General features: G+C 58.4%; 2 protein-coding genes across 2 annotated transcripts; both read right to left on the bottom strand.

Annotated features, from left to right (window-relative positions):
* Positions 1 to 1,502: 1,502 nt before the first annotated feature.
* Positions 1,503 to 5,458, bottom strand: FEV (FEV transcription factor, ETS family member). The gene is made up of 3 exons (XM_010336495.3): positions 5,407 to 5,458; positions 4,602 to 4,676; positions 1,503 to 2,660 (listed from the first exon to the last, which is right to left on the bottom strand). Exons 1-3 carry the CDS (start codon positions 5,456 to 5,458, stop codon positions 2,071 to 2,073), a joined length of 717 nt encoding a protein of 238 aa, XP_010334797.2. The 3' UTR covers positions 1,503 to 2,070.
* A 5,324-nt stretch (positions 5,459 to 10,782) lies between these two features.
* On the bottom strand, positions 10,783 to 14,336 carry CRYBA2 (crystallin beta A2). Its single transcript, XM_003925518.4, has 5 exons — positions 14,289 to 14,336; positions 13,944 to 14,108; positions 12,687 to 12,828; positions 11,440 to 11,582; positions 10,783 to 10,992 (listed from the first exon to the last, which is right to left on the bottom strand). The coding sequence occupies exons 2-5, from the start codon at positions 14,102 to 14,104 to the stop codon at positions 10,845 to 10,847; spliced, it is 594 nt and encodes a 197-aa protein (XP_003925567.2). The 5' UTR covers positions 14,105 to 14,108; positions 14,289 to 14,336; the 3' UTR covers positions 10,783 to 10,844.
* Positions 14,337 to 22,431: the final 8,095 nt, after the last annotated feature.

Genomic DNA, 22,431 nt, shown 5'->3' with positions numbered 1-22,431 from the left:
CCCCGTCTCTACTAAAATACAAAAAATTAGCCTGGCGTGGCCGCGCGCGCCTGGAATCCCAGCTACTCGGGAGGCTGAAGCAGGAGAATTGATTGAACCCTGGGGGCAGAGGTTGCAGTGAGTTGAGATTGCACCACGGCAGTCCAGCCTGGGCGACAGCGCAAGACTCGGTCTCAAGAGAAAAAAAAAAAAAAAAAAAAAAGAATTTAAGGGCTGTGGACCGGGTAGGCGGGCTTAGTCTTTAGAAGGGCCTCTAGGTGGTGAGGAAAGAGGCCCAGTCAGGAGAATAATCCACTAGACCCACTTCCAGGGCTTCCAGAGGTCGGATCGGGGAGGCAGGGTTCCCTTTTTCACCCTCCTCTCTGAAGGCCAAAGGAGACTCGGAAACGACTGGGTCCCGCCGTCCTCAGTCTGGCCAGGCACCTGAGTTTGCACCGCGCCGCGCACAAAATCCACCCCGGTTTAGGTACAACGCCCTCCCCGGCGTACCCTCCTCCGACCAGCAGAGGGCGCGCACCGCCCGCGAGAAGGAGGTGCGGCCGCTAGTGCCAGTGGGGAGGCTGCGAGCCCCTAGCGCTGGAGCGAAGAGGGAGAGAGACCCCTTCTTCTGCAAAGGAGGAAGCCGAGCCAGAAGAAAGTCGGCGACAGATGCTGGGGGAAGGGGGCGGTTTGTGCGGGACAGGGAGAGAAAGTCGAAGTGAGAGCAGGATGAGGAGGGGAGGGTGGCTGGGGAAGGGGATGAAATAAAGTGGCTGAGGGAACGGTGAGGTAGGGTGAAGCTGAGCCAGGAGGGGTGAAGGTTGGGATGAGGTGGGGGCGGGTGGAATGACTGAGATCGGGAAGAGGTGATGTTGGTGACTGTTGGGTTGAGGTGGGGTGAGGGGCGGGCGGAAGGATGGGTGAGATGGAGGGGGGGGTGGGGTACGGGTGCCTATTGGGAAAAGGTAAGGTGAGGGGCTAGTGGAAGGTGGGTGAGATGGGGATGGTGGGGTAGGGGTGGGGTGTCTATCAGGATAAGGTGGGGTAAGGGGCGCGTGGAAGGGTGAGTGAGATGGGGAGGGTGGGATGGGGTGTCTGTTGGGATTGAGTAGGGTGATAGGCGGGGTGGAAGGATGGGTGAGATGGGGACGGTGGGAGGGGTGGGGGTGGGGTGTCTGTTGGGATGGAGTGGGGTGAGGGGAAGATGGAAGGGTGAGTGAAATGGGGAGGGTGGGGTGCTGTGTCTGCTGGGATGGAAGTAGGGGTAGGGTGGGGGCGCCCGGCAACTGAAAGATAGAGTGAGGTGAGCTGGGGCCGCCTGGCAGGTCACCCTGTGAGGCAAGGCGGCTCCCTCAGGCTAAGCCCACCCTCCAGGCCCCTCACTCCCTGCAGGCAGCGCCCAAACCTCCTTCTCGGGATCTCTTTCTTGGCAGATCTCTGCTCTGGCCCCAGATGAGCCTCTCCCTGCTTTTCCCTATCCACGGGTTCTGGTGCAGCAAAGAACAGAAAGAGGAGGCAGCGGGGAGCTCAGGAGCTTTAATGAGACTGGAAGGGTCAGAAATGCACTGGGCCCTCCTGCGAGAATGGGGACAGGAGGAAGGGGACCATGTGTCCTGGGGACGTGGCTCTCACCAAACCTGCTCAGGTCCCAGGAATGAGGACCGTGACAGGCCTCCACGTGCTGGGGTGGAACCAGTTCCGTGGGGGAGAGCAAAAGTGGGAAAATATTTGGCACTGGATAAAGAGAAGTGATATTGAATGGGGCTTCTAGGAGCCAGGCGGAAATGCACTGGAGTAGTGGGGAGAAGGAACCCGATCCGGGACCTGGAGACCGAAAAGAATAAAAAGTCGAACAGGGCGCACATGGCCCTCCTCAGGGGATTATGGGGTGGGACAGGGGCAAATCTAGTGTCAGACGAGGATTGAGTGGGCTCTGTCCCGTCCCGTCCCCAGTGCTGGGTGCGGCAGGTGGAGTAAACTCTGGGTTAAAGGACGGATGGCGGAGGCTCCAGGGCCCCTCCTCGGGATGCGGATGGAATCGGGCGAGACTCTAGGCGTGCGGGCGAGGCCGCAGGCACCGGATTGCCCCGTCTAGTGGTAATGGCCCCCTAAGTGCGAGGCTGCAGCCACGGCCCCGAAGGGTCCGGGCGGGGGCTGCAAGCTGGGGCTGGGGTAGAGCGCGGCGGTGGCGGCGGCAGCGGTGGCGGCTGGGCCCGGGCCCGGCCAGTAGGAGAAGCCGGCGGGCGCGACTCCGGCCGAGGCGGCCATGAGGTTGAGTTTGGAGAGGCCGGGGAAGGGCAGCGGGGCGAGGCCGGCTGGTAGCTTGTAGAGTGCCCCGTCCTGGGCTGCGGCGGCGGCGGCGGCGGCTGCAGCGGCGGCGTGGGCGTGCGCGGGCGGCGGCTGGCAGGCCTGCGCCAGGCCCTGGAAGTCGAAGCGGTAGGCGTAGCGCTTGCCGTGCACCTTGCTCATGATGTTCTTGTCGTAGTAGTAGCGCAGGGCGCGGCTCAGCTTGTCGTAGTTCATGTTGGGCTTACTCTTGCGCTCGCCCCACCGCCGCGCCACCTCGTCCGGGTCGGTGAGCTTGAACTCGCCGTGGCCGCCCTCCCACGCGATGCAGCCGGCGTTCCCGCGGTCAGCCAGCAGCTCCAGCAGAAACTGCCACAGCTGGATCTGTCCGCTGCCTGTGGGGAGGGGGCGGTCAGCCAGAGGCCGGGGCGGGGAGGTGGAAACTGAGGGAGAGTGCAGTCGAGAAACCGACCCACCCTGGGAGGAACCGGCCCTGGGGAAGGAAAGGGCACGTCCGGCTGTGAGCTACCAGCGGCCGGCCGGAGTAGCCGGCCCGGGAGGGGTTGATCCGCAGAGTGGTCTTTAGCCTTTAACGCGCTTTTGCACAATGCAAATGCGGCTTCCACCAAAGAGCACTTAGCTTTCCGGATGCAAGGTTTTGTGGAACTTAGGGGGAGAAGGGAAAACATCGCCTCCCCGACGTGGACGCAGCCAGCGCGCCAAGACACTCGGCTTTCCAAAGCGAGCAAGGTCAGATAACCGCCGCCACTCACCGTCTCAGCCGGGCGCCCTTATTCATGGAAAAGCCCGCACAACTGTACAGGCGGCCTTGGGCAGATGGTTGTACTGCCACATCCCAGCTGGACCACCTCCAGAGATGGGGAGGGACAGGCGTGCAGCGGGACGACCCCAGCCACTGCTGGACAAGGTCCAGCCAGGCCTTGGTCCCCAAAGACATAGTTGGACAGGGTACTCCCGAGGTGGAGTGGTGGCTGGTTTCCTTGCGACACCGCATCGGACAGGAGTAGGAATAGTGGCCCCCTGTACGTGACAGGAGGGACAAGCTCTCAGAGGCTCCCTGTCCTAGCCACCCTCGGGTGCGCAGCCTCTGTGCTGGTCCTGAGAGTTTGGCCTCTTTTTTTCGGAACAGGCGGGATTCCCTGCCCAGTAAGATGCCATAGTTCTTGGGGGCCTGATGAACAGCTCTGGGGAGGAGAACTGGACTGATCAGCTGTTATGTTTGGCTAACGACCTCCTCCTGTCTTTGTGCGATCTCCCTCCTTGCTGGAGGCAGCAAGGAGGTTTTTCCAGGATATGCGAGTGGTGAGAGAGTGGGTCCCAGAATTCCTGTTCCTCTGTCTTGGAGCCTCAAGTAGACAGGCAGAGAAAAATCCTGATATAATTACCCCCACTCCCTTTTAGAATAAAACGGATTTTCCTTGAAGTGGTCTGTTTACTGCCTCAAATAGAGTCTGGTGAACCCCTCTTCCTTTTTCAGCCACTGGCTTAGAAACCAGATGCTGCCCTCCCCCATAATTTAAATCCCAATCCTTTCAAGCCAGCCCAGCAAAGAGCCTCCTGGCTCCTGGACCCCAAAGTTAAGTTTTAAGATCAGAAGCAAGGAAAGATTTGTGTACAAAGGTACACCTGCACCAACAGCGGAGCGACCTCAGTTGCTTGGATGCGTGTTCCTGTTGGGCATCATTTCCTTCTGGATAAAACAGTTGCCAACCTCGTTTGTGGTTCCTGTCTCTTGGTGAGATCTAGGGTAACGACTGGGAGGGGAATGGGGGAGACACTGCCGTCAAACGGGTAATTTAGCGACTACCAGCGGAGAGTTGGTGGTGAACCTGGAAATCAATTGCTATCATCTGACAGACTTGGCCGGCAGAGATCAGCCAGCGTGGGTCAGCGCGGGAGGGTGAGGCAGGCGGCAGTGGCCAGGGTCTAGTGATTGGGAAGCCCGCCGTGTTTGGGGAGTAATTCCCCCCGGTTTTCATTGCCGGCTGGTGCTGCGGCCTTGAACTCCTACTACCAGCAGGGAAAAAACGCTAAGTGTCCCAGCCCCAGCCCCAAAGCCTGGAAAATCGTACACAGCAGCAAAGGGGCCTGGACTGGGATCCTCTCCATCTGCCTTGCCCTGCAAGTCTTTTCCTGGTGCTCAGAAGATGCAGGAGCCAGAAACCAAGTGAATGTCTTCCCAAGGCCTCCCCACAATCAGGCCAGGGCTCCGGGCTTCCCAGAACCCTGGGTGCACACTACTCCCACCTTCTGTCCGCCTGTGCCCTGACCCCAACTGCCCCCGTCTCCGCTGCGCAGCGGGCCAGCCAGCTCACCTTTCTGAACCGCGGGGCTCAGCGGCCCCCAGCTCGGGTTCTTCCCTTCCTTGAAGAGACCGTCTCCGACGGTATCTGCAGCAGCAGAATAAAAGAATCAGGCGAACCCCGGGCGGAAGTTGCGGGCTTGACCAAAGGGCCCCGGGTCAAGGCTCAAGGGGGGTGCCGTGGTCCCCAGGCGCGAGGCTGGGGGCCCGGGCCACCCGGCTCCTCCTCCCGGAGCCCGGTCCAGGCGCGCCGCGCGGAGCCCCTCCGTAGAGCCCAAGTCAGGAAACGCGTCCAGGAAAAAGGAAATCCGCTTTCCGAAGGGGCCGGCTGGAGCCTTATAAAGCTGAGCGGGGAACTGCTCCAGCCGAGCCGGAGCGCGGGGAGTCCATCCGAGAGAAGAGGAGGGCACCTGGAGGGCCGGGCTCGAACGCTCGTAGCAGGAAGGTGAGGAGCCGTGAGGGCGCAGGGGCGTCGCCCGCGGGCCACAGCCTCCTAGTACGGCTTAGCCACAGAGTCCTCCACCAAGCCAGAGACCCCTGCTTCCCCTCTTAGGCTCTTGCAGGTCCCTCAGTCCCGGCTGTCAGCCCCCAGGCTCCCATTCTGCTCATTTCGAGTCCTCTAGACCCTGCACTGAAACCCCAGAGCTCCATTTACCTTTAGGTCCCCCCAGTGCCCTAAATTACAATCGGCCCTCCCTGCAACCCGAATCTCCGGACACCTCCCCTTCTCCTGGACCCCAGCACTCTATTCCGGAGCCTGAGCCTACACTTCCCGCCCCAGGTTCCGGTGCCACCAGCCCCCGGCTGCTCCCTGGTACCTGGCAGGTACATGTTGATCAGCAGGGGCTGGGAGGCGCCGCTCTGTCTCATCGCCGCCGGGGACTGGGCGGTGGGAGATGGGGGGGACGGGGAAGGGGGGCGAGGCAGGCTTTGCGCTCCGGGGCACCGATCCCCGCCCGAAGCGACCGCGGGTGACAAGGAGGAGAAGACGGCGCCGGGTCCGGCAGGGCCTGGCGGGAGGGGGCAGCCCGGGCGTGGCGGGGGAGGGGAACAACGGGGGGGGGACAACGGGGAGGGGGTCCTGGAGCAACGCTCCCAGCTACGGGGCCGCTTGGAACCCTCCGGCCCCCGCGCGGCCAGGGGCCGCAATTTCCGTTTTAATTAAAGCGCGGCCGCCTAGGCCCCCAGGACCCCGCCCCCGCCCCTCTTATCGTCCCATCGCAATAAAGTCTCCAACGCGCCGCGCCATAGCCGAGCGCACCCGGCAGCCCCCCCGCGCCCCGCAGCTGGGGAGACGCGCGGGGGATGGGCCCTGGCCAAGCGCTCTGATGGGGGCCGGGAGCGCGTGTCTTTCCGCCTCCCTGACTCTCTGCAAACAGTGATGGGGGTGGTGTACCCGGCCACACCTCGGACCCTAGCGGTCATAGCCCCCTCCCCAGTGCCATTCTTCCAGTCGACTCCCGCTCCCCTCGCCGCTCACTCTCCTCCCCCTACTTCTATCCCCACCCGGGTTCCCGTCTCCAGGCTGCGTTATCTGCATCTTCACTTTTAAATTTCCGCTTCCCTCCCTCTCGCCTGTCGCTGAGCTCCCGGCCCTGCAGCCGTTGCTCCCTTTATCTCTGCCCCCACCCCCGCTCCCTCCTCCTCTTCTCCCACTCTCTGCCCTTCCCTAGAGACCCGAACCCCTTCCCTGTCTCCCTCTTACTTTGGCCCGTTTCCTGCCTTTTTGGGGCCCCCAAGCCTCAGGCACCTTATGGTGGGCAGCTCCCTCCTCGGTCCTCCCCACCCCCTTTCTAGGTCTCTCTTTCCCTTCTATTCTAGGCTGCTTTTCTCTCCCACTCCCATCTCCCCTCCAGCCGTCTCTCCATCTCATCCCTCTCCCTCCCTTCCTTTTCTCATTCATTCAGTCCCCACAAATTAGTAGTGGCCTGGATTGCTGAAGGCCTCTATAGATGTTGAGAGTCTGTCTTGGCTTCTCCTGATGAGTTCCTGAGCCCCCTGCTACTTCCCTGTACAACCGTTTCTCTCTCATCCTTCCCCATCCCCTGTCCTCCCAGTCGGCCACCCACCCTCACCACAACTCCCATTCTGGGCACCCCAGAACCAGGCTGGAGAGGTGGAGGGATTAAGGCAGGGCTGTGCATTGCACAGGGCTGAAATCCACTCCAAGAAAGGGATTCCTGTTTTCAACTCATTCAGAGATGTTGATGTGGCTCCCATGTGGCCTAGAGTCTCTCTGGGAACTTATGGGTCGTCCTGGCTCTGGAGAGGCAGGCTAAGTAGGGGTGCTGGCTGAAGATGAGGCTCCTTCTGAGCCCACCTTCTGAGCCTTGCAATATGGAATGGCTACTGTCAAAACCGGGATTCTCAAAGTCCTCTCTCACTACTTGAGCCCAGGGGTGAAGGAAGCCCAGGTTTCCTACTAAGTACCTGGTCATGAGGTGCCTGATTGAGGATGGATGGAAAGACCTATGCCTGAGGTTCTGCAGGCCCCTGTCCACTCTCATTTGCTGAAACTGGAGTGTTCATCTCTGCTGGTGGAGAGTACAAAAGAGCCAGGGAGAAGTGTGGGAGGCAGTGTGGAGGGAAAACGAGGGATTCCAGGACCTCAGAGGATCCTAGCGGGACAGGGATAAAGCCTTCAGGACGTGGACCTGGAATCTGGTAGGAGCAAAGTCTAGAAGTTAGAATGTTCCCTTTGGACCAAACTCAGGGCTCCAAAGAAGTGGAGGGCCTTGAAGGTGGCGTCAAGATCCCAATCCTTCTCCTTCTCATTCCTCTTACTGCTTCCCCCACCCACTGTGGACAGAAAACAAGGAGCAGGAGGCAAGCACAGAAAATAGCAGGGGGCAGGAAGTAAGAGCTGGGGGAGCTGGGAGGCCCACTTAATGCTCTCAGTGGGAGGCTGAGGTGTAAGGAAGGGGCTCCTAGAGAGGAGGTCCCGAATATCCCAGCTCTTAGCTGGGCAAGGATCAATAGTACAGGCTTTATGCCCCAGCTTTACCAAGAAGCCAGTTGCTGAAGGGGCGGGGCACCAGGAAAAGTGTTTATGGGGGCAGTCCCCTCTACCCCCCCCCGTACCCATCTTGATCTCCATCCCCTCCTGCTGCAAGTACAGCTGGGAAGGCGGACAGCAGCGTGCTGGGCAGTTTCCCCTTCATCCCCTTTCTACCCTGCTGGGCGCTGGTCCCAAGTGGTTCTGCAGGTGATCAGCCTGCTCAAAAGGAACAAAGGACTGGAAGGTGAAAGCATTAGAGTTTAGACTGTCCTCTGTGACCCCCACTCCTTAGTTGTAGACTGATATAGGGAGCAGAACATGACCCCTGTGTCCAGAAAAACCTAGAAGGTCCAGGGCAACAAAAGCTGCAGCAAATATTAGCTCCCCTGACTTCTGCATTGCACAGATGGGGAAACAGAGACCCAGAGACCTGTGCTGGTTTCAGAGTCATCTTGTTGATTCTTCCCTGCAACCACAGGTCCCCCATAAGGAGGGCAGCTCAGTCAAGGGCAGATTCCAGATCTCCCTTTGCTCATTGCCTGCTCCCCAAAGCAAGCGGTGGGGAAATGGGCTGCTGGGCTCTGGAGCCAGTTTGCTTGGTTCTAGGTTCAACTCCTGACTCCCCCATTTCCTGGTTATGTGCCTTTGGGGAAAGTAACATAACCTCTGTACTATACTTGGGGCTTCTCATTTGTAAAATGGGTATGGACTGGGCACGGTGGCTCATGCCTATAATCTCAGCACTCTGGGAGGCTGAGGTGGGCAGATCAAGACCACCTGAGGTCAGCAATTCAAGACCAGCCTGGCCAACATGGTGAAACCCCGTTTGTACAAAAATACAAAAATTAGCCAGGCATGATGTTGGGTGTCTGTAATCCCAGCTACTCGGGAGGCTGAGGCAGGAGAATTGCTTGAACCCAGGAGGTGGAGGTTGCAGTGAGCCAATATCGTGACATTGCACTCCAGCCTGGGCAACAGAGTGAGACCCCTTCTCAAAATAAAAATAAAATAAATAAAAATAAAATGGGTATGATAGTACCTGCCATGCAGAATGATGAGGTTTATATTAGAAAACGCATGTGAAGTGCTTAGAACAGATTCTATACATGTAGCTATCGTAAATATAGCCATTCCACAAGGGGATGGGGAGGTGCCCGTGACCAGCCAGGAACCCCAGATTCTTCTGGGGCCCACAGAAGTTTGGGTCTCTGCTGGGGCCTGAGGCTTTTGGCCACAGCTCACTCAATTCAGGCTCCACCTAACAGCCTGGATTTAGGGCCAGGAGTCCTGTGTTCAAATCCTGGCTTTGTCACCAATTAATTGGGTGATATCATCAAAACTACTCCTTGGACCCCCAGTTTGGTTAAAAATAGATGAAATTGGAGAGTATTAGGAGGATTGAATGCAACAAAGACCATGGACTCTAGGGCCCATTCAAGTGTAAAGCAAAATTTATATCTCACCCACAGCTCTCTCCCTTGGTCCTCCAATCCAACACTAGGATCCATGGGTGGAGGAGGTAGGGGAAGGAGGCCCTACACTGACTATCCCAATGCTTTTCCAGAACGCCATAAGCATTTGCAGGGGTTTCTCATGGAATCCTCCCAACAGCCCCTGCGAGACAGACAGGACAGGGGTCAGTAGCACCAGCTTACAAGGTGAGGGAATTGGGTCCCAGGAGTTCTGACTTATGGTGCACAGCTCTTCCCAAAGGAGCAGCCTGACTTTGCACAACTGAACCTCTGGGGACTTCAGGCCCAAGTCTGACTACCCCCTGACATTGCCCTGCCCTGCCTGGCCTGGGGCAATAATCAGAGCCACCCTTCCCCACTGATAGGTCCCCTGGGGACTTGAAAACACGAGAATCTGGCCAGGCGTGGTGGCTCACGCCTGTAATCCCAGCACTTTAGGAGGCCAAGACTAGGGGGTCACGAGGTCAGGAGTTCAAGACCAGCCTGGCCAACATAGTGAAATCCCATCTCTACTAAAAACACAAAAAAATTACCCAGGTGTGGTTGTGTGTGCCCGTAATCCCAGCTACTTGGGAGGATGAGGCAAGAGAATCACTTGAACCTGGGAAGCGGAGGTTACAGTGAGCCGAGATCATGCCATTGCACTCCAGCCTGGGCAACAGTGTGAGACTCTGTGAAAAGAGAGAGAGGGAGAGAGAGAGAGAGAGAGAGAGAGAGAGAGAGAGAGAGAGAGAGAGGAAGGAAGGAAGGAAGGAAGGAAAAAACACAAGAATCCCCACAGGATAGGATGAGGGGAGTCCCAAGAATCTTGAGAGGTTCTGCCTGTGTGGGAGTCAGGGGAGGGGCATCACTAACTGCACCAAAGAGGGAACTGGTAAAAAACTCACACTAGTGCCAGAGGTTCTAATGGCTGCGGCCATACTCAGCCCTGCCATGCCTGTGGGTGCCTGCCACTTGCTCCCAACCCAGGCTTACTGTGTCAGCCACTGAAGGTTGGCTTCTACAGCTCATCAGTACTTCGAAGGGTAGGGAGGGAACGGAAGACTGAAGAGGGGGTGGTATGAAGCACTGAGAGGGGGATATGAAGAAGCTTTGTAAATGCTGGAGTTCAACAACAATGCAAGGGATTGTCATTGTTCAAAGGGTCTGGGGGCTGGGCTCAGAGGGTGGAAGTCTCCCCTTTGAAGGCCCTGGGAGGCAGTGGGATTTCCCACTACTGCCCCTCCTACGGATGGAGGAAAGGGGACAAATGCAGGAGGCTCAGGCTTCCCTGGCTGGGCAGTGAGCCAGGTGAGGGTAAAGGCTGAAAATGCTCTGGGGTTACAGAGGAAGCCCAGACCTAGTGCATATGCCCTGCATCATGGTGCCTGGGCTGGGGGTGTGTAGAAGCTGCAATCCAGCTATGAGCCCTGATGTGGGGGTGTGCCCACCCTACCTGCAGGATGGCAAAGGTGCCGTCTGAGCTAGCAGAACCCCTGGCTCATACATAGTGATGGACCTTACCAAGGAGAGGTTTGGGACTGGTGGCATTTAACAGAATTGCTAAGATTCTTACCAGCCCTTTGCTGTCAGCCCCACCAGAGCCTACCCACACACAACCTCAGCCAGCTGATGCTCAGTAGCCAAGGTCCTGGAGCCTGTCGGGGGAAGTCAGCTTGGCAGGGAGGGACCCTTGGAAAGATGAGGATGGAGATCACAAAGCAAGACACCAAGGAGGCCAGAGGGGCAGGAAGATTCAGGAACCTTTATTGAGGGTCCTCAGGGAAGGTGTCTGGGACCGAGGAGCCTAGTGCTGGACTCTCCGGATGGACTGCAGCTGCCCTGTGTGGGCCTGTGTGCCGAACTCACTGTAGGTACGGAACTCGCCGCTGTGCTGGTCCCGCTCCAACACATACTGGTAGCCTCGGTAGCCTGGGTACTGGTAGGCCACCCACCTAGGCCAGTGAGGGCACAGGGGTGGGGAGTAAGCTGTTCCCCCCCAACCTCACCCTGTGTTCTCCACTAGCAGCCCCCCTTTTGTAGCTCCCAACCCCCAGCTCCAAAAGCACTGCTTCAACTTTCCCCACGTGGCTCTCTCCCTCCCCCGCCCACTGCTCCCAGTCTTCCTATCACCTCTCTCATCCTGTTTCCCAAATCCACCCTCCATTGCTTCCATCACCTCATGTTCTCCATCCCTTCCCCACATTGTCCTCTGCCCCCATTCTCCTAGGACCTCCTCCTTTCCTCCCTCCCAGTCTGACTCCATCATCTCACTTCCCCTCGCCTCCAAGTCCCCAGTATCTCTCTTAGTGCCCTCCCCACACTGCTTTCCTCCACCCTTTCCCTCAGTCCCCATTGCTGCCCTGCTCTTCTGTCTTCCCAGTTCTAGTTCCAGGACTCACGCTCCGGAGCTGACTTTGAGAGAACCCACATCCTTGCTGGCCCAGCCCATGGAGGGCAGGGATGGGTAGTCATCACTGAGGTCGAACTTGCAGCCCTGGAAGTTGTCCCCTTCAAACAGTGTCACGCGGCTGTCACTGTGGTTCTGAGGCCCAGGAAGGTTGGGACAGAAAGGTCAGGGCTTCTAAAGGATGGTCAATGAATACAGCCTCAGCCTTGCCCCCCCACACACACACACACTGCCCCCATGAAAGCTGTGCAGCTGTCTAGGACCTACAGGCACTCCCAGACAGACTCACCCCATCAGCTCCCTGGCAGTCTGGGATCACATAGAGGCTCCCTCGAACCTGGCCCCTCCCATGGCTTTGGGCTAAGGAGGTGATTGGGGGAATGGGGTTCCAGAGACCCTTTCAGGTAGGGACTAGTGAGCATCTTGTGACATGGACCTGTTTTGCAGGAGCAAAATTAGAGGTCCTTAGAGAAATCTGGCCCATTCACCAAGATAGTTCCCTGAGGGACTCACTGATTGACTACCCAATACCCTGCCCAGCCCCTCAGCACAGCCTCTCACAGATTAGTGCCCAGCTAAGGGATACTGGATAGCAGAATCAGAATAGACATGTCAGGGCATCAATACCAATTGCGTCTTGGCCCCAGGGCCTTCCCACTGCAGGGCTCTTCAGCCTCTTGCAACAGAGGAGCTTCGCCGCCCTGGGCTGGGTCCTCTGCTCTCCACCCCTCATCCCTACCATTACCCAGGTCAGCACAAATGGAAAGTGAGATCCTCTCTTCCAGTGTAGTTGATTCATTACTGACATCCTCACACACACAATAACACACACAAACATACTGAGACTGACTCTTTTCAGTGACCTTAGGCAAGCCACTTTGTCCCCATTTCCACACCTGTGTATGGAGCCAACAGCAGCCATCCTGACCTCATAGGGCTTTGTGACAACAGAGTCGCTCCCTCACATGTGTGGTCGATTGGATGTGAGGGAGCCCTGGACGCCCAGGACTGAGATGGGCTTGGCGCTGTCCGTGGTGATGATTTCTGGACTTCTGGCCTACGTCCACAATCCCAACTTTCTTAGAGACACCCTTCTGATTCTGAGAAATAATGCTATCACCACCCACCTTGGAGTTTGCTTACACACCCCCATGCAGGGCTTGGATGGCCTTTCTGGGCCCCATGGTGAGGCCAGGGCCTAGAGCTAGGAGGCAGTAGAGGAGAGGTGGCTGTGCTCACCGCGCAGAGCACTGGCCGGAAGGAAAGCAGCTGGTTGCTGTTGTGGCTGCTGCTGCCACTCCAGGCGCTCCAGCGAGGATAGTCTCCTTTCTCTAGAATGAACTGCTGTCCCAGGAAGTCGGGGTACTCAAAGGCCACCCAACTGGAAAAGAAGAGCTGGGAGGTGTCTGCCCCAGGCGCACCCCCTCTGCCTCCCCCTTGCTTGCCATGATTGAAAAGACTGAGAGGCACAGTGTTTTTCTCCAGTCCCAGTCCCTTCCCCTGACATGCCCATCGCATGGCAGTCCAGCCCCTCTGGGGCTAAACACCCCAAACCTGCTGCTATCAGGGGTTTGAGGAGCCCAGGCTTCCTGCTCAAGGACCCCAGGTTGGGAAGGAATTTTCCTGGTTATGAAGATCACCCCACCACCAAATGCTTCCACCTCACGGGTTCAGGCCTTTGCATAGGGAAGCATTGGAGGACCCTCCCGAGTATTAAAGCAGGAACTGGGAGATGGGGGATGGAGGATGAGGCACAGGGGCTGGGGGTGGGTGGTAGAAGATGGGAGGGTGGGAAAAACCGGGCTCTTGGAGACCAGGGTGGGGCCAGGGAAAGGGATTGGGTTTCTTTTGTTAAGCCAAGGGCAGAGCCTTCTAATTTTGCACAGAGAAAAACTTTGGGAAGCATGTAGGTACACTAGGAACCCCTTCACTGTGGGGCCCCATGGGGACCCTTAAAGGGTCGCTTCTCGCTTGCATCTCTCTCTCTCTCTCTCTCTCTCTCTCTCTCTTTGAGATAGTCTCCTTCTGCCGTCTAGGCTGGAGTGCAGTGGCGCTATCTGGGCTCGCTGTTTCCTCTACCTCCTGGGTTCAAGCGATTCTGCTGCCTTAGCCTCCTGAGTAGCTGGGATTACAGGCCTGCACCACCAGGCCCAGCTAATTTTGGTATTTTTAGTAGAGGTAGGGTTTCACCATGTTGGTCAGGCTGGTCTCGAACTCCTGACCTTAGGTGATCCACCTGCCTCGGCCTCCCAAAGTGCTGGGATTACAGGCGTGAGCCACCGCGCCGGGACTCGCCTGCCTCTTTAACTCGCACAAAAATACACGCTTTCCCATGATTTGTCTTGCGATGGGTGGGGAGTTTGGGGAGGCTATGGGGTTTTCGGTGTTGACAGGTCTCTCCAGGGCTCACAGGACAGGGGTCTGAGGCTCTGAGCCTGAGCCGGTGGAGCCCAGCGCCCCTCAACCGAGCCCAGCCGCGGCCAGGTAATCACTCACACGCCGTTTTCCACCTTGACCGAGCGCACCCTGCGCAGGCCTCCGCGTTCACAGATGTTCGCACAGTCGCTCAGCAGCCGAAAGCGACGGCCCTGGAAGTTCTCCTCGTCCCAGAGCGTGAGGCTGGCGGGCGCCGGGCCCGGCGCGGGGGTGCTGCTCATGCCGCTGCGGACAGGAAGAGTGGAACCAGGCGCTCAGCGTCTCAAGAGCCCCATTCCGAAACACAGCCTGTCCAACCTGAGTTGGACTGGGGGCAGGACCCAGCCTGGCTCTGGACCCGGCTGCCAGGGCCTCGCCCTCTTCCCGTGCTCCCAGCCCGTCCCCGCCCCAGTAGCGGGCATTCACCGGGTGGGTGAGCTTGGCACAAGAGGGAAATGGACAGGCCAGGAGGCTGCGCGCGGCCGGGCGGGCCTGGCTTTATACCCCGGCCTTGTCCCCTGCCCGCACCCTTTCCCTCTGGGGTGGGGGCGCTGAGTCAGCAGGCAGGCGGCGGTCGGCTCTGGTCTCCGCTGGGGAGCCGAGGCCTCGCCTGCAGCCGCCGCTGTGGCCCCAGCCCATAGGGAGGACAACAGAAAGTGCTGAGGCGCACACCCCGCGCCGACCGCAGCCCAGGCTGACTCCGCGCTTTCTTTCTTTCTAGCCTGAGCCAGGCAGGGTGCGCCAGGCCTCAGGTCAGGACGCGACCTCCCTGGCCCGGCCCTCGGGGACGAAGGGATCTGGCCTCCGGGGGCCTCGGTCTAAGACCGAGCTACTGACTCTCGGAGGGGAAGTTCTTTCCAGAGTCTAATCTACAGCCTTCCTCGGCCCTAGTCCCGGCCTCTCTTTTGGGAGACGCTAGGGCGGAAGTAGAGAAAGCTCTGCGCAAAGGACTCGCTTCACGTGCTCAGCCCTCTTTTTCCTGGAGGATCGGTGCACCGCGGCCCCTTTCCTCTCAAGCGTGCGTTCCCAGATCCTGGGCCGCTCCCCTGGGGCCCGGGAAGGAGAGGAGGCGGTGGCTAGGAGGTGCCACCTCGCGGCGCCGGGCGCTAGAAACCACCTCCCGAGCGCCCCGGGGTTTACTCCGGGTTTAGGCTTAATGGCCACCCAGGGAGTGGCTTGCCGCGTGAGGTAGGAGGAATGCTGGGCCTTAGCTCTGCCCAACTGGTACCGCTGCGGGTCTCCCACAAAGATCCAGGCCCTCGGGGCTCCGGCCCCGACGTCTGCCTGAGTGTTAACCGCTGAGGATGAAGCGCTTGGTTCAGGTCCAGCTCTCTCCCCAGGCTTTCTGGTGCCTGAACTCCAATAACTCACACCGAACTGTGAGGAAGGTGCCGTTATTGTCCTGCATTTCCCAGACGAAGAAGTGGAGGCCCTGAGGGCTTTGGAACGTGGTGGAGGCGTCACAGCTAAGAAATCTCCCAGGGCTTGGGGACGGCGGCTGACGCCTGTGATCCCAGCACTCTGGGGGGATCTCTTGAACCCAGGAGTTTGAGACCAGCCCGGGCGACCAGGCAAAACCCCGTCTCTACAAAAGCAAACAAACAAATTAGCCGGGTGTGGTGGCATGCCCCTGTAGTCCCAACTACTTGAGAGGCTGAGAAGGGAAAATTGCTTGAGCCCAGGAGGTGGAGGTTGCAGTTAGCCGAAATCAAGCCACTGCACTCCAGACTGGGCGACAGAGTGAGCTGAGGAAAGGCAGAGGGGGATGGGGGACGGGGCGGGAGGGAGAGGAGGAAGAGGAAAATGTTGGGACCCCCAAGGGGTAGCTGCAGGTAGGAAATTTCCTCACCACTTGCAGTGGAATTTTCTAGCCACAACAGCTGTTAATGAGACACAAAGACTTCTTGCAAAATCGTGAGTTTTCCTTAATGGTGGTGGGGGTGGATGGGGATATTCCAGCAGAGGCCAGAGGGCAAGTGAGAAAGGAGCTAATAGGTTGCTGCTCCCATGAGCTGCATGCTCCGTTTATGGGTGCTCACAACAGTCCAGTGAGTTAGGTTTGCATGTACAGATGTGGAAATGGAGGCTCAAAGAGGTCTAGGGCCTTGTCCAAACTCACACAGCGAGCCAGTTTCAGAGCAAAAATCGACCTCGGACCTTTGGAAACCACAGTCAGTGCTCTGCCGCTGTCCATCCAAGCTCCTGTGCCAAAAAGTGCTCACAGGCCAGCTGCGCCCACCCCAGCTCCCAGAAGCCTCGCCTCACCAGCCTGCCTTCTAAGCCTTCCCAGTGCTCCATGCTCAGCCCATCTCAGAACCTTTGCATTTGTGCTGCTGCTACCTGGAGTGTCTTGGTACAAGATCCTGGCATGGCTGGCTCCTCTGTCACCTCCTCGGTGATGCTGTTTCAGGCACTCTTCCATCCATCATATCAGCCTTTTTTTCTTTCTAGCATTGATCATTCTGTAAAGTTATCTTTTTCATCTTGTGTTTATGGGTGCACCAGCCTCTCCCTTACTAGAATGTAAGCTCCATTGAAAGGGGCAGGGACTGTGTCTTGTTCTCAGTTGTTATCCTCAAACCTAGCACAGTGCTGGGTGCATAGTAGGCACTCAATAAAACTTCTTGAACGAGTGAGTGAACAAGGCGGTCAGGCGTGGGCCAAATGTCCACGGGAAAAGGGGTGTAGAGGAAATTCTCCAATGGAAGCAGTGGGGTGGGGGGGGCTTGGCCTCCCACTTCTGAAGTTCAGGGTTGCTGAGAGCAGGCACTGGGGACAGACAAAGGCTCCCTTGGGCCTCTCTTTTCTCTGGTGAGGAGTTACTGTTGGAGCTCACAGTGTATATGAAGGTGGGTGCCAAGAGTACAGGACCCTAGAACTGGGCATGGAGGTAGAGTCCAAATGAGAAGGATATGGATCAGAGATGGGACAGTCTCAGGCGGGTTTGATTGGGGGTGAGATCAGAACCATGTCCTGATTCCTTATCCTTTGGGGGATTTGAGCAAACACAAAAAAGGTGTAATTTCCCCCAAACCGCAAGGAGGGAATATAAATTACAGACTGGGGTGGGGCAGAAGCCAGTTCTGGACCCTTGGCGTCCCAGTCTTTGTTGTCAATATCACCAGCCGGGGCAGGGGTGAGGGGTGAAGAATCGAGATTTCGCCTTCCCTCCTTCCCTCATCTCTATCCGACAAGTCTGGATTCTGCCACCAGAGGGCGCGGGCAGGCCGCGCTGGCCCGAAAGCTGGCACCGAGGGCGGGGTGGAAGGGGAGGTCGAGGTCGGGAGGGAGGCCGCGGGTGCGGGTGGCTAGTGCGTCAGGCTGTGCGTCTGCGCTGTCCCTGACGCGGGCGCCAAGTGTCGGTCAGAAGGTGCGTGGGTGTCTGTCGGAGACTGGACACTGCACCGAGCGGGGCTGGGGTCAGGGTGTGCTCCCGAGGGTCGCGTGCGTCGGACGGCGGCATTCCGCAGGAGGGTGTGTGTGTGCGCGCTCCTTTTCTGGGGTTAGGGGAGGAGGAAAAGCGGGGAGGCCGTCCAGCCGAGATCCAGGTTAGAATTAGGAGTCCCGCCTGGAGTTGGGGAGGGGACCCCTTGTGTGAGAAGTGCCCCTGCTCCTCCTCCAGTGCGAAGCTCTGGTCTTCGAGACATCCAGCCTCTTCCCTTCTCTACCTCGTCCCTACTCGTGAAAATAGTACGGAGGTCCCACCTCCCACCCATAGGCTTTTAGTTCTAGCAGTTGCGACCACCTCTCTCAGAAATGGGCATACCCACCACCACCACCACTAGTCACTGGCCCAGAGACCTCTAAACATCTCAGGTGTCCCCAACCCCCTCAGGCCCCTCCTGACTTTGGGCCTCACAATCACTGCCAAAGAGAAGAACCACTGAGGGGAAGGGGCTTCCGGGCAGCCTTGCCTGCTGTGTCAGCGGCGGACTCTGGGATCGCTACCCGCCTTGGGTTTCACAGACCCCCGCCGGGTCTCCTTCTCCACCAGGCTGGTCCAGCTCTGCCTCTCTCCCCAACTGCGGTGCCCCCACCCCTAGCAGCTGTTCCTGTTTGTTTTCCCAGATCAGTTGCGCCCAGAGCTTCCTGAAGGATGGGTGCCCAGGTGGCTTTGTTTGCCAGCTCAGCAGTCACCCCTACCCCCTCCACATCCACAGCCTGGCCTTGGGGCATGGAGCCGGGAGTTAGGTAGACAAAAGCCAGCAACCCCAGTCGACACCTCAAGGAGTCCTCAAAATCTCATAGAGATCTGAGCACTCTCGGGGACCCTCACCTTGACCACCTTCAGTTTCCATCTCATGGCAGGACCTTTGCATTCTACGGGGAAATCCTCAGGACCTCACCCCACCCCCAGTCAACATCCCCTGCCCACTGATTTCACCAAAATGAAACCCCCATCCCATACAGACCCGTAAGATCCCACTGAGAATCCCTCGAGCCTGAGTCCCCTCCATGAGGCCCTCAGATCCTATCCAGACCCCCAGCCCATGTGGTGACACGTTGGTCCTGCAAGGAAGCCCTCAAACCAGCACTTAAGCTCCCGTCCAGATCTCCATCCTAGGCAGAGGCCCCGAGAATCCCAAAGAAGTGGCACGTGTCTCACCCAGCACCCCACCCCAGGAACAGCCTGTACTGCTCAGCACTGCTGGGCAGCGGAGAGGAGCTGGTGGCCAATGTCCTCTCCTTGAGCCGGTTGCCTCCCAGTCCTCATCCCTCATTTTACTGGGAAATCATCCAGGGGTCCTGGGTACTGAAGATGCAAATTCAGGGAAGGCTGCCCTCCTCCACACTGCCACCCTCACCAGCCCCTCCTTTCCACCCCTGCTTCTCTGGCCCCTGCCCCCACCCCGATCTGGAGCCCAGAACTGGCAGAAGAGCACCTTCCCTGAGGCTGTTCAGGACTGGTCTCCTGGGAGACAGAGATAACGGGTACAGAGACCAGCCCAGTTCGGCCCAGTTGGGAGCCCCACCCACACAGACACATTGTTCTCTCCCACTAGAAACAGACCCCCTCTCCTCCGCCCCTCAGTGGGACTGGAGAACTGGCTACCATCCAGGGAGATGGCAGGCAGCTTTCACAGTCACTCACACACCCGGACACAAAGCCACAGGGCTGGCACAGGGTGACAGGGAGAGGGCACACACAGACACATGTTCAGTCAGGTGGAGACAGAGTCATTCCAGGCACAGAGGTGTGATCCCACAAGCTTCAAATGCGAATAATCTCATTCTGGGATCTGATAGAAACCTCAATGTCAGATTCACGTATGGGCAGACATTTGTTCACTCATTTCTCAAAGATTTAATACAATGTACTATGTGCCACGGACTGTGCTGGGTGCTAGATTCACACACGAATATGCCTCCTTGATGTCATGTGCACATACCCACTCCACGGTCACTCAGGGAGGCAGCAGCTCAGCCACCCACGCAGGGTCATAGAGACACTGAAGGGTGAGGAGAGTGGGTTAAAAGGCTGTTGTGATGATTTAAATGCATGTAAAACAGATGTGGCCTGCAATGTGCACCCAATAAATATCCGCGCTGCTGCTGCTGCTGCTGTGGTTGTGGTTATGACTGGCTCTGAGACACGTGCTTCCCACCACCCCTGGGCTGAGCCTGGTCGGGGGAGTGATCAGGCCGTAAGCATGGCTATGGGAGCTGTACCCTCCTTCTCATCCTCATCCGCAGAGGCCAGCCTAGTGCTCAGGACAGAGCGCCTTCCTGCCTCACCCTATTTAAACCACTCCTCAGCTCATGACCTCAGTTTGGGAAGCCTGAGAGGGTCAGAGGGGAGTGTGCCAATTTCCTTTGTTCTTGCGTAGGCCTCTGCTCTCTAGGAAAAGATGCTTGGGAACGGAGCCGACGACCTGGCTTCTAGTATCAGTGCTTGTTCGGGCGTCATTTGCGTCAGTCCCCTCTTGAGGCTTCCGTTTTTTACCTGTAAACTAAACTGGCTGTGGGTCCTGGAGGGGCCTCCCAGCCTTGATTCCTGTGATCCTGTGATGCCTCTGGAAGGTTCCTTCCCCTCCCTCTCCAGCCCCTGCCTGCCCCACCCTCCCACCCACCTGGCCTAGCCAGAATGAGGGGGCGAGTTGCCACCGTCTCCATGGGGACTAATCTCCAAGAAGGTCAGCGAGGCTCTGGTACTGCCTTGGCCGGATGGGGATTAGCACCTGGGTATGAGCCTCCCCCCACCCCACCCCACCACCCAGTGCCTCCGCTCCCAGGTCTCCCCACTCTCACACAGACCCTGGGGGGCCTCCAAGCTCAGAAATTCCAAAGCTAGGCCAGAATCATTGAGGAGGGTGGGGGCAGGGTAGCTGCCATAGCTGTTGGCTTGTCCGGTTGTGGCCAAGAGGGAAATGGAGAGATGGTGTCAGATCCATGTCCTCCACTGCTCATGGCCCCCAGGGTCCAGCCATGGCCTCGGCCGGGCCCCTGCCTCACGTTCTGTCCTTTAATAGGAGGAGATGGGCTTTCAAGACAGGGGTATCACGCTCCCCCACCTCCAAACCTGGTAGCCACCTAGAAGCTGCCTCTTTATGCTCTGCTGGGGCTAATTCCTGCCCCAGTTTGGGGAGGGATGGGCTGTTTCGAAGCTCCCCTCTTTCTGCATACACACTGTACCTGCTGCCCCTTCTGGTCCCCCTGAGCTGTAACCCTTGTCTCCACATGCCCCCATCTCAGAGTACATCTCCTGTTATCTTGAATTGTCTCTGTGTCTCTCTCTGTTCCTTTTCCCTGCTTTCTCTCTGGTCGTCTCTGCCTCTGGTCTCGATCTCACAGTCTGGGGTCTGCCGCCTCTGGGGCCCCTAGGATCTCCTCTGTGTTCTCACACCCTCCTGTCCTTCTGCCTATGTTGCTGGTCTCTTTCTCCTCCTTCTCCATTTCTCTTCTGCTGTTTCTCAGCTGCTGCACTCCAACTGCTCAGTCCCTTTTCCACTTCCCCCACTACCTGCTCCCTCCCCCACCCAGGGTGCTGACAGAGACGACAGGAAGCAGGCTCCAGCTTTGAGCAGGAGGGGGGAGGGGGCCTGCCTCGAACACCAGCTGCTTAGTGCCCCCCTTCCCTTTCAGCTGTGCACCTGCAAGCCTGCCAGGCACCGGGAGACTCCACCCCCAGCCCGGCAGTGGAGGAGAGACCTGGATGAGAGGCCAGATCCCTGGTAATGGCCAGCATATTCAGTCTTAGGGATGGATGGAGGGGGGTGGGGGCCTGGGGAAATTAGATCCTGGGGTGAAGGGGCAGTAACTCTCAGGACAGATCCCAGACCACTGGATGGCCACCTCCTTCTCTCCACCCTCCCCTCAGGGCCGCTGTGTGTGTGTGTGTGTGTGTGTGTGTGTGTGTGTGTGTGTGTGTGTTTGGGAAGGGGTCATTCCAGGCAGATTTCTCTTTGTTGTACAGCCCCAGGATCTGGAATCCTGGCTCCAGCCATGGTTGGGGAGGGAAGAGGAAGCCCTCGAAGACTCAGGGAAGATGTGTCAGGACCATGCCAGGCCCTGACAGGCCAATCTCAGTGCCTGGCAAAGAGCAAAGGGCTGGCCCAGAGAGGACTGCACACATCCTTCCCCCCCGGCCCCTAGGGCTGCTCTGTGAAGCCCTCCTGCAGCCCACCCTCTCCCCAGATCTGCCTGGGATCTGTCCAACGACATCTTGCCCCCTCCCTGCTCCTCCCTCTGTGCCATGGTCTCAGGCTCAGCAGATCCTTTGGGGCCTCTGGGTAGTTGGGTGAGGTAGGGGCGCTGGAGCAGGTGGTGGTGGAGGGGATAAGCCAGCACCTCTAGGAACAAGCAGTTTGGAGGGACTTCTGACCCTGGTTCCCATCTCCCAGGGCTGCCTCTGCCTGAGCTGAGGGCTACCTACCTACCCCGCCCCAGCTGATGGAAACCAGGATGTGGAATTCTGAGTTTGAGGAAGGTGGTGACCGGCGGTACCTGGGGCCCTATCAGGCAAGGGTCCCGTGCTTGTCCTTCTCAGCTATTCTGACTGCCTCAGACAAGGCTAGACCGAAAGAAGGACCAGGGAGGTGTCAGGGAGTGACATCTCAGGATATCAGCAGCACCGGAGAGATCCAACAAGTAAGTGGATTTGAGGCTCCATGGCGGCCCTGAGCTTCCCCCGCCCAGATTTTCCACACCTCAGCCTCGGCTTCTACCCCATGAGGGCGTCCATCTTCCCGGCATGGCCAGGAGCCCAGGAACCAGGACAGGAGGTGGGGGAGGCCCTAACCCCTGCTGGAGGCCAGAGCAACCCTTCACTGTGCCAACGGGAAAACCAAGAGGCCGGGAAATGACTTGCCCAAGGCCACAGAAGTCGCGGGGAGAGAGGTGGACTAGAATCCGGGTTTCCACCTCCAGAAGGACTTCGGTTCTGGGTCAAGGCCTCCTTCGCCACCCGCTGGAACCGGCTCAGCCCGTATCACGAAGCGGAATCGAGCCGGGCAGCCCAGAAGCTGCGGGCAGGGCAAGGCAGGGCGGGTGGGACCGGATGGGAGCCGGATCTCCACTGGAGCAGCGCACTGCCTCTCCTCTCCCACCCGTATGGTGGCGGTGGCGGTGG

The sequence above is a fragment of the Saimiri boliviensis genome, chromosome 5 (assembly GCF_048565385.1).
Source record: "Saimiri boliviensis isolate mSaiBol1 chromosome 5, mSaiBol1.pri, whole genome shotgun sequence".
In the NCBI taxonomy this organism is placed as follows: Eukaryota; Metazoa; Chordata; class Mammalia; order Primates; family Cebidae; genus Saimiri; species Saimiri boliviensis.
The sequence above is the reverse complement of the archived record's forward strand: the minus strand, read 5'-3'. Positions and strand labels throughout refer to the sequence as shown.

Bases quoted from the DNA above. Each gene is read 5' to 3' on its own strand.
- FEV (XM_010336495.3), bottom strand. From the start codon at position 5,458: ATGAGACAGAGCGGCGCCTCCCAGCCCCTGCTGATCAACATGTACCTG. The intron at 4,677-5,406 runs GTACCAGGGAGC...CTGCTGCTGCAG, and splicing joins GATCAACATGTACCTGCCAG to ATACCGTCGGAGACGGTCTC. The intron at 2,661-4,601 runs GTGAGCTGGCTG...CCCTCCCCACAG, and splicing joins GAGCCCCGCGGTTCAGAAAG to GCAGCGGACAGATCCAGCTG.
- CRYBA2 (XM_003925518.4), bottom strand. From the start codon at position 14,104: ATGAGCAGCACCCCCGCGCCGGGCCCGGCGCCCGCCAGCCTCACGCTC. The intron at 11,583-12,686 runs GTGAGCACAGCC...CCTGGGCCTCAG, and splicing joins TCCGGCCAGTGCTCTGCGCG to AACCACAGTGACAGCCGCGT. The intron at 10,993-11,439 runs GTGAGTCCTGGA...TCACTGGCCTAG, and splicing joins CTCAAAGTCAGCTCCGGAGC to GTGGGTGGCCTACCAGTACC.